The 10,491-nt window shown below is 36.4% G+C and overlaps 1 protein-coding gene across 3 annotated transcripts in view; it reads right to left on the bottom strand.

Annotated features, from left to right (window-relative positions):
* The window catches only part of ARHGAP18 (Rho GTPase activating protein 18), a 132,465-nt gene that overhangs the window by 29,232 nt on the left and 92,742 nt on the right, over positions 1 to 10,491 (bottom strand). For all 3 annotated transcript variants that reach the window (XM_027086757.1, XM_027086751.1, XM_027086742.1), the window contains exons 6-8: positions 7,061 to 7,226; positions 4,808 to 4,899; positions 456 to 533 (exon numbers count right to left, since the gene is read on the bottom strand). In XM_027086757.1, the coding sequence (XP_026942558.1) occupies positions 456 to 533; positions 4,808 to 4,899; positions 7,061 to 7,226 (336 nt within the window). The remainder of the gene's footprint in view (positions 1 to 455; positions 534 to 4,807; positions 4,900 to 7,060; positions 7,227 to 10,491) is intronic.

The following is a 10,491-nucleotide window of genomic DNA, read 5'->3' as shown; positions in this document are numbered from 1 at the left end:
GTTTGCGGTACGCGGGCCTCTCACTGTTGTGGCCTCTCCCGTTGTGGAGCACAGGCTCCGGACGCGCAGGCTCAGCGGCCACGGCTCACGGGCCCAGCCGCTCCGCGGCATGTGGGATTCCTCCCAGACCAGGGCACGAACCCGTGTCCCCTGCATCGGCAGGCGGACTCTCAACCACTGCACCACCAGGGAAGCCCTACCCTTGTCTTTTGCTTGTTTACTTTCGTTCCTATTTTACGTCTGCACAGTAGAGAGATTAAAATCATTTGTCTCTTTATTCATCACCGTAATATTACAGGTAATAGGGTGATTTTGAAAAAAAAAAATCAAAAATCAGAAGAGCCTGTAGAAAAACTAAATATAAACTGAATGTTAAGAGGTTTTTGGTCTATTTTGTCTTCTAAAAACATATAATTAAACAAACAAGTTTGAGATGACTAGAACCAAGAAATTACCTTGATTCGAACAGCAGCTCCAGGTATCCTTAAGAGGCCTTCTGTTTCCAAACCTCCCTCTTCAATGCGAGAAATCAGCTGTGTATAAACAGAAGAACGTTCTGAGTTTGGCATTCTTAACAGGTACAATCCCAAATTTAACATCTATTTCATATATAAATAAAGGAAAACGGATTACAGGGACGTGTAAACTGGATTTCACAAAGTTTTGAATGCTATTGCACTACCACTACCCATCCTTTAAGCCAATGCACCCCAACACTTTAATCGTAATTTAGAAAAAGTTGGGTCCTTTGGAAGAAAAGTGTATAATTTCACACAACAGCTGTGCTATCCCAAACAGACACTGACCCACGTTCATTGTTTCAAAGCAACTAAGACCATGCATTTCTTCTGCTTTTTCAGAAACACACGTTCTGCCATCAAATAAATCGTATGAAATTCTAGTATTTGCATATTTACATCCCTTTTTTAGTCTGTTCAAAGAAAGAATTATTTATGACATGAAGGAAAAAAATGCTTGCAAATATTCCTTTTTAGGCTTTAAGCTTTTGGTGGTAAACTTAAATTAAAAAAACACTTCTTGTATAGGGCTTCTAAATCATAGCCAATGCCTGATGAATACATACAGATCTCTCTATCTCCAGAACCCCATTAAAATAACAAAGGTTGTTTGTTTGTTTGTTTTAAAATAAAGCAGAAACATACAAGAAGAGGCAAATGGAGAAACTACAATGACATAACACTGGACGCCAGGAAGATAATAGAAGAAGTGGTCATTTTCTTGGCAGACTTCCAACTGGAATGTGCATTCCCTGGGCAGTACACAAAGGCTTTTTAGGGGGCACTTTGCTATTTTAAAGAAATCAATTTCTTTGTCCCCAGTTTAAATATAGCATTTCCTAGCATCATATAGGTTTTCCTTCCTAACACCCATTCCCCTCCTTTCACAACTGCCTTCTTCAGAAAGACAAACCTACTCTTCACTCAGCCCCAAACTTACTATAATATTCTCTGCATATTCTAAGGCATAAAATCTTCCAGAGTGCCAAAATAATGTAAAATTTTAATTTTTTTTTTTTTTCAGGGAGACCTCCTTTAGTGATTTACCAAGGCTCTTAGAGCATGTAGGCACTGGAAGACAGGGCAATTTTTCTTTAATGACCCCACCTCTTCTACCCCTGGATTATGGCCAAAGAATGCACTGATCTTGAGGGAGTCAGGTAAGAATAAAGCAAAGAGTAGTCTCAAAATTCTCCCAAAGATTTATTATTAACTGAAAAAAGAAGCATCTTTGACCAAAGCAGTACACGATTTTAAAATATTCAATTGGAATGACTTCTAAGACATTTTTCAAGTTACACTGCATAAAAACCCACAGCAAACATCTTTACATGAATTATTTTAGATTAGATGAGCACTATTTAATAAAGTAGTTAAAACCAAATTTATCAAAAAATACCAAGCAACATTTATTCAATGTACATGTAATTTTTGTTTTAATTCATCTTATAAAATGTTTAAAATGTTCTATTAACAAAATATAAAATTGTATGCTAGCTAGTAGCTGGACCAAATTAGTTTTTAGCAGTATATAAATTTTGCTTTTATTAAATACACAGGAAAATTTGATGATTTCTAAATAACTGAATGAGAGTACTTTCTGCATTCTTATATTTGAATTCTTTTTATTATTCTCTAATGCTGAATACCAGCATTCAATAGATACAGATAGATATATATATATATACATTGTCTGAAGGAATGCCAGGTGTTTTCTCATATTTCTCACTTTGAAAATAACATATTTTTTGCTACCACATTATATTGTCATTGTTAAAATATAAATAATGCTTTACAGCTTTCCTTTTATTTTCAAGACTTAAAAATGGAGAATAACTATAACGATCTATATATTTTAATCATGCTGCTGTTAGTAATTTATCTTATAAGATACAGTGTAGAATTTATCAGTAATGTTCACAGGCTTTCCCCAAACAGATAATACACACGTATATGAATTTATGAACTAATGAATTGAATATGAAGTCAGACTTTTTAGATACAAAGTATCTTTGGTTTGGCTGATTAGTTTGATGGTGAAAATAGGATTTGCTAATTTGGCAGAATTTTGCCATAGATAAAAATTAACAATATTTCTATTTCCCCAACCCTTTCTGAGAATATGGTTTAAACAATGTGCCTCTAAGTAGGGAAAAAAAGAAACAGATACAATTTACAGATATTAGATAAGCTTTGTTAAAGCCCTTTTGAAGTATATTTCTCAATAACGGAGAAAATGTAATCCTCTAAAGAATGGTAATAAGAATTTTTGCCAATCAGTGGTTTCCAATTCTTTCCTTTCTACAAAATTAACAGAATACCTAAATGAGTTGTCAGCTGATAAATCAAAAAATATTTTTCATGATAAATCACTGATTTTTTTGCTTATAATTCAGAGGGAATGCAAACAGATGAGTGTTATCTAATAGACAACTCTGTATGTTCCCTTTTATTTTTCATATGAACCAAAAACCTTTAAGGCTCTTATCTAATGACTTCAAACTGGTGGGCAGTCTGAGTCTCCAGAACGTTGAAGCGACCAAAAATGTAAAATAACTAACTAACTAACTAAATAAATACGAAAACAATTTCAAGAGAAAGTGATAAGGGGCTGGATGCAATCCTGGGCCTGATCAGGAGGCAACATTGACTTCTGTTAAGACCAAAGCTTACTCTTTGCTGATGTGATAGTGAATCTGATGTGTCAACTTGGCTGGGCTACAGTGCCCAGTTGTCAAATACCAGTCAAACACCAGTCTAGATGTTGCTGTGAAGGTATTTTTAGATGTGATTAACATTTAATCAGTAGACTTTGAGTAAAGCAAACTACTTTCCATAACGTGGGTGGGCCTCACCCAGTCAGCTGAAGGCTGTAAGAACACAGACTGAGGTTCCCCAAAGTAGAAGCAATTCTGCCTCAAGACTGTAACACAGAAACCCTACAGGAGTTTCCAGCCTGCAGGTTCTGGACTCGACACTGAAACATTAACCCTTGCCCGTGTTTCCAGCCTGCTGGCCTGCTTTACATAATTCAGACTTGCCAGGTCCCACAACTACAGAACTCAATTCTTTAAGATGAATCTCTCTAGATAGATAGATAGATAGATAGACAGACAGACAGACAGACAGATAGAGATAAAATCTCCTATTGGTTCTGTTTCTCTGGAGGACCCAAATACACTTGGAAAGGATCCCGCTGAGATCCCTGCTTTGTCCATGTGTATAAGTAACTCGCACCTTTTACTGCCATTAAAAGAATTTGAATATATGGCCTACGTTTGTTAGCATCTCTCTGTTTTCACAGACACCGCTGACAACTATCCACACAGACACAGGTTCTGCAGACAATGACTGGCAGAAGCCGGTGAGTAGAACAAGCTGTGTAGAACAAAGTCCATCAGGAGAAACACTGAGACACGGGTTTGGATGTAATGGTGAATATGAGGACTGAAGAAGTCGGAGCTTAGTAGGTAAGACAGTAAATGACTGTCTTGGAATAATGGAAGAATTAGTGCCAGGTAGATTGAGCTTGAGTATTGAATGAGTTTGTTGAGCCAAACAACTGTGAAAGTTCCCACTGCCATTCTTGCTACCCCAGAACTTTCAGGAACTGTGAGATGCCTGGGCTGTTGCAAAAATCCGCATCTCGGGTAGCCCATAACTGATTTGACCTACCTTCCTCATGGGCATTCTCTGTCTTTTATCAAATGTAATCTGTATTTCTAAACAGTGATGGCTCAGAGGTTAGACTGAAGTTTCTATATTGTCATAGATAACTGTCTTATGAATAACTGAGTGTTGACTACACAAGTGAATTCATAGTTTAGCAATCATTTTCTAATTCTACTTTATGGTTTCTTTGTCTACTTTTGAAGTAGGCACTAGTAAATTAAATTGGACATCCTCATTGTAAATAGGAAAGCTTAGAAAATACATACAGGCGTGGAATATTCATGAGGATTCAATTCCCTAGAAATTTACCAGCCGTTCCCACTCCTATGTATTATAGAACTGAAATCTCAATTATACAAAGCCAGCTAATATAAGACAGAAAAATGATGCCAGGTAATCACAGTTACAAGTAATAACACTGAAATCATCACCATGAAATAAAAATTATAAGCCCTTGAAACAAATTTGTTTCCTGAATAGAAAAATCGAAGTATAAAATAAAAGAGCATAACAACTGGAAAACTATATTATAAGAGTATGAATGCAAAAAGAACAAAAAGAAAACACTATTAGCTCAAGTATGTTCTCTCTATGCTGACCCATTCAGGCCTACTTACTTTTTGAAATATCAAGGGTATTCGAGTTCCTGGTACTTTCTTCTGATCTTGTTCTAACAGCACTGTCAATGGAACACAAAAAAGGCCAGAATCTGCAACAGAAAAATAAAATTTCTTCACTTTCATCAACCTATAAAATATTAATGAAAAAATGTTAAGGTTTCAGATTCCTGATATTGTCACTTGATCCAACAACTATTTATCGAGCACCTAAGTGAATGACTGAGTGACACTGTCTACCAATTAGGTGCACACAACCTAATTGGAAAATTCTGGCCCTGCCTTATAAAGCAATCTAGCAAGTAAAGACAACTAAACAAATGATTACAAATCATCACCAAAATAATTAGAAAAGTATAAACTGTTACATATGAGAAATAGAGTGCTGTGGGACTATGCAAAATATGCAAATAATTTACTAAATGTAATCAAACTAAAAGTTCTGGCTTAAAATAAATATCACTCATCTCTTCCATACTTAACTGACATTCTACATTCTATTGAATACAATACAGCAAAATATAAATATTTGCTTTTTGAGAAATCAGCCAACATTATGGGCTTGTTCTACAAATGTTTTCCTTTAGAAAATATAGTTTATACTTGGTCTTTGTGAATTTAAATTTGTAGTTTTATATATTTGGGAATAACTCCAGAAGAAATGACAGGTAATAATTGATAATTTTTCTAAATTAAAATTATATACCTTCAGTCTGATGTGAGCATAGCTTCTCCCCAGAACCTCCTGCCCCACATCCATCACTAAGTGAATAGTTAGCTCAGAAGTGTAACACACATTATCAGGGGAGATATAAATCATTTGTGAACATGGAACGGGGGATTATCCTGTGATGTGAAAATAGACATTGGAAACTGTGACACTCAATAGAGATGACATTCAGCAGAATGCTAGTGACCCAGCAAATAACTTTTAGTTTAGGAACTAAGAAAAATGTGATCTTTAAGAATGTCAAAAGTCTAGTTTATAAGATAAATATCTTAGATAAAATACAAAAATATAAAAAAGATGGAAAGAAAATCTATAATATTAATAGTGATACTTTTAATGAGAATGGCTTAATATTTCTCTCTCTGCTAGGAGGCAATTCTAAAACATAAAATTAAAAGACCTCTTTAAGCCACTTTTAAAGTCTTGAACACTGAGTCACAACTATTTATATTTCTATTTTGTATCTGGAGAAGACTTTGTGAAGAAGCATCTGAAGTCTTCATTATCTATAATGGACTTGTGGAAAACCAGAAGAACTATTTGACTCAGAAATTCACCATCCCAAGCCTTAAGCTAAAATACTCAAAGGAACAGAACACAGAATGAGGTCTTCTGGGGCTCAGCATGGGAGAGAGGACCTGAAGGGAAGGTACACTTCAATCCTACAGAGGAATTGCCTCTAAAACTTAAATCAGGTGAATACTTGTCTTTGCTCTTGTTACCATAGCAACTCAATAATCCCCATTCTTGGTTTCCCTTTAAGAGATACCTTTAAAGTTAAATGAGATGTCAGAGATTCCTAAACAGAAAAGCTGTGTCAATAGAAAATTATCTGGATTTCCAGACAAATAAAATCTTGGAAAAATCAGAAACTGAGGAGGTGTCTGTTCTCTATCATACTATAAAAAATAAAGTCTATTTATATAATGGGTAAAGCAAGCTGCTTACAAAGGAAAAAAAAACTACACATACCTGTGAGAAGCACAATTTAGTGATATTGTGTGCCACAGTCGCATTATTTTCTTAATAGAGGGAAGAATATTTTTTGCAGAAAAGTTAAAAGTAGAATGCAAATGAACAAAGGGACAGACTACTAACTGCCTATGTATTTGCCATGAAATAAATAAGCAAAAGTAATTGATCAGGATTAACTATCTTAAAGTCATTTTTCAAGATCCAGTTTTAGAAATAAGTAAGTATATGTACCAGATGTTTTTAAATACAGTTTTCAAAGGAGAGAGCATTTGAGTTAAGAATCCTTGATTCAGAATTTCCTTCTAATTTCCTTCTATGATAATTAAATATTTGATTGTGTCTTTATTTTCTATAATCAAGGAGACAGTGCATTTTTATCAAGTTACAAAAATTTTGAAGGGAATGTTTTAGAATCTGAACTTTACATGTATTCATGTGTTGGTTTATTTTGTAGGCGTTTCCCACTCCCCAGAAGAATACTTCTAAAAAGCCAAGCTCATTCTTACTACTTCAGGAGTAAATCCAACTGTTTTTCATTTCAAAATTACCTTTTGTTTTGATTTTCACAGCTTTTTGTTGTTTCAGTTCAACACCCAATACATCATAGAGGGCGGTCAGCTCAATTAAGGCTAAATGGCAAACTTTCTTCATGTCCTGGGGCGCCAGGTCACCAATCTTGGTGGTGCCTGTTTTGTCTTTTGGCAATCTGAAACTCTAAAATAAATGCCATTAATATAGGAAGGATTTACAGTATCTAACTCGTTTTTTAATGGAACACAACAAAATTGTAACTATAGAAAGAAGTTATTCTCAGAGTGGTGACAATGAAATTGGCAGAATTTCTCCGGTCAGAATGAAGAACAATCCTGTTGTGATGATGATCCCAAACCTGCAGGGAGTCAATATGTGAAGTCTGACAGACAACGAACCAGACCATGTGCTAGGAGTGTGAATACCAGTGGCCAAGAGAACAAGAGACAATAAAAACCAAAGGAGAAAAAAAAACTCGAGTTAACTGACCTTCAAGAGACAAGAAAGATGAGAAGTGAAGACAAACCATGAGGAGGAAGGTGGAGAGGAGGTGGGAGATGAGAGAGTAGGAGCAACCACTGGTGTGTGCCAGGTACCCTTTATATACATTATCATTCATTGTTATATATGTAATACATGGCATTATATATACAATATTATATATGCAGATATATGATATATATAGTAATACTGTCATAAAAATCCAAATAAGGCAGGTACTGAAGAAGGGCTGTATAGCACTGGGGAGAGGGGGGAAAGCAGAGGGGAGACTAAAAGCAAGACTTTAGAGCCAGGATGCCCACCGGTCATCTAGCTACTGCCTAGTTGTGTCTGACTTCTGGCAACTCTTTAACCATCCTTTCTGTAAAATGGGAGGAAGAAAGGGGGAGGGGGTTGGGGGAGGGGAAGGAGAAAGGGAGAAGGGAAGGGGGAAATGGAAGGAGAAGGGGAGGGGGAAAGAGGAAGGGGAGGGAAAGGCGAGAGCGGAAGGGGGAGGGGGAAGGCCACCTAGTTCAGAGGGCTGTTGTGAGGTTTAAAGGCCTGGCACTTCCCAAACACTTTTATGTGGTTGCTGCTACTATTACTTTCACCACTGAATAAATAAGCTGAGACTTAGATATACCACTATCACAGGCAAGGAAGTGGTGTTCTCGTAGTTTTGTGCCTTTCTCAAATATTATCTACTACCTCTTCAGCCTCTTTTAATATTAAATATATTAAAATAAGAAAAAAAAAGTAAGAACATGAATTTCTCTAACGTATTTACTACAAGTGACAGCCCCATTGTATTTACCAATTACTAAAACAACGATCATTCTCTAATAGTTTGATAAAAATCTTATTATGAAGGTTGTATCTCTTGGGTTTGCCCTTGATTTCCTAATTTAATGGCCAAGGATATTCAACTGATTCCCTTTTATTCCCTTTACTTTGCTCATTTTTGTGCCATATCATTAACACTTCATAGTCTAAAACCTACTGCAAAAGACGTGTCCTAAATTAGCAGTTCTCAAGGTGTGCTCCAAGGAGCCAGAGAGGTGCCCAACACTTTTTTCAAGGAGTCTAAGAGGTCAACACTATTTTAATAATTAATACTAAGACATTATTTGCCTTTTTCACTCTCATTCTCTCATGATGCACAGTGGAGTTTTCCAGAGTTTTCACAAGACATGTTATTGCCAACAGACTGAACGCAGAAGTAGATATGAGAATCCAACTAACGTCAACTCAAGCCAGACATTAGAGATTTGCTAAAATGAAAAACCATGGCACACTTAATAATTTGTTTTAGAAAATATGCCTATTTTGCATAAAAATGTTATTTATGTTCACCATAACACTAATATATTTTAAATGGGTTAATAGTTTAAAATTTTTTCAATTTTAATTTCTAACATGGTAAATATCCATGGGTATAACTGACATAAAGAAAAGCTCTCCCCCCTCACGTACACAGTATTTTAAATTATTTATCAAGAGAAACTTTTCCTTAGCCTACTTATTCATGTTTCATAGCTCAGGAACACAGGTCAGTGACCAACTTCCATGGAACTCAATACAAAGAAATTCTTTACATTCCAAAATCACTTTGTACCAGCCTTCTTCGTCTCCTCAAAATCTTCCATGGGATCACAGCTTCCGTAGAAATCTGTGTACGCCTTCTTTCTTGGGTCAGCCAGAGTAAACACAGAGAGCTGCAGTCCCCAGGGAGACAGCAAATGCTCCAACGGTATGAAATCACAAATTCTTGGCCAGAAGGCCATGCGTCTGAGGTTTCATCAGAGCACTGGAAGCTGTGGTAGTTATTCTCCTCAATACCAACATCCTTCCTGACTGATAAGACAAAAGCTTTTTGAGGTCCTCCATAATTTTTAAGAGCCTAAAGGGGTTATAGGGCCAAAATGTTTGAGAGTCACTGTCCTAGAGCATTTCCTAAAACCTACAACTTTTGGCAGTTGAGCAGCTAATTCCTTTCAAGCAAACTCAGCTCCAAGAGAGAATCTTCTAAAGTTCTCCACAGAACCTCCTACAGAACCTTCTTTGGAATCTGCTATAGTCTCAAGAGAGTCCACTGTAGGAGAAAAGAAATCTTTCTTAACTTTTTGTAATACATTTTCCCTATGAGAATATTAAAAGAACAGCAGTAGATATCATTAATATGCAGCCAAAGTGAATTTCCAGCAAAATTTCCAGCATTAATGGTACAGTGCCTAGGGGTTGAAAACGAGAACGTGCAGCCAGATATCACAGTTTGGACTTTTAACTATTACTGCAAGGTAAGACAAAAATAATACTCATCTTTCATAAATGGTTTGTCATTCTGTTCTGCAAAAGTTCCAACAGGATAAAAATTATTACAGCATAGTCTAGGTTGGGAAACTGAGGTTCTTTAAGAGACTAAAAATGCCCACATAGCCAGTGATATATGGAAGGAAATTCAGACCTTCTAAATCCTAAATTCAGTGGCCATTCTGCTCTGCTCCATTTTCCCTGCCCCCCACAGCAGGCAGGGAGGAATCTAGGTTGATCAGTGTTGATGTAGGACTGTGAACCCCGGAAGGACAGGAACCATGTCTTAATCACCTCTGTATCCCTGCTATACCACAGCCCTGACACGCTGCGGGTGTTCTGTCCCAGTGTATTCAATGAATGAAGACACACACCAGACAGGGAGAAAAGCACAGAATCAAGCTCAGTGAGGTACAGGGTTACTGGCTCGGTGCTCCCCCAATTTTTTGGGATTTGTACTGGGCTTCACTTTTAAAATCACACAAAACTCTTCCCGTTTTTTTCTCGCCTGGCCCCAGAGTTCTGCTAATTGTTTTGTTTTCTTAAGGGCTGAACCAATTCCATTTACCAACCATTTATTAATTTAAAAAAAGCCCTAAATGTTTCATTAAAATCAGTTGGTTTTGTTGTAATAAACCAAATACACGTAATATAATTA

The sequence above is a fragment of the Aethalodelphis obliquidens genome, unplaced genomic scaffold, assembly GCF_003676395.1.
Source record: "Aethalodelphis obliquidens isolate GAN/ISIS:26980383/991018 unplaced genomic scaffold, ASM367639v1 scaffold3, whole genome shotgun sequence".
NCBI lineage: Eukaryota > Metazoa > Chordata > Mammalia > Artiodactyla > Delphinidae > Aethalodelphis > Aethalodelphis obliquidens.
The sequence above is the reverse complement of the archived record's forward strand: the minus strand, read 5'-3'. Positions and strand labels throughout refer to the sequence as shown.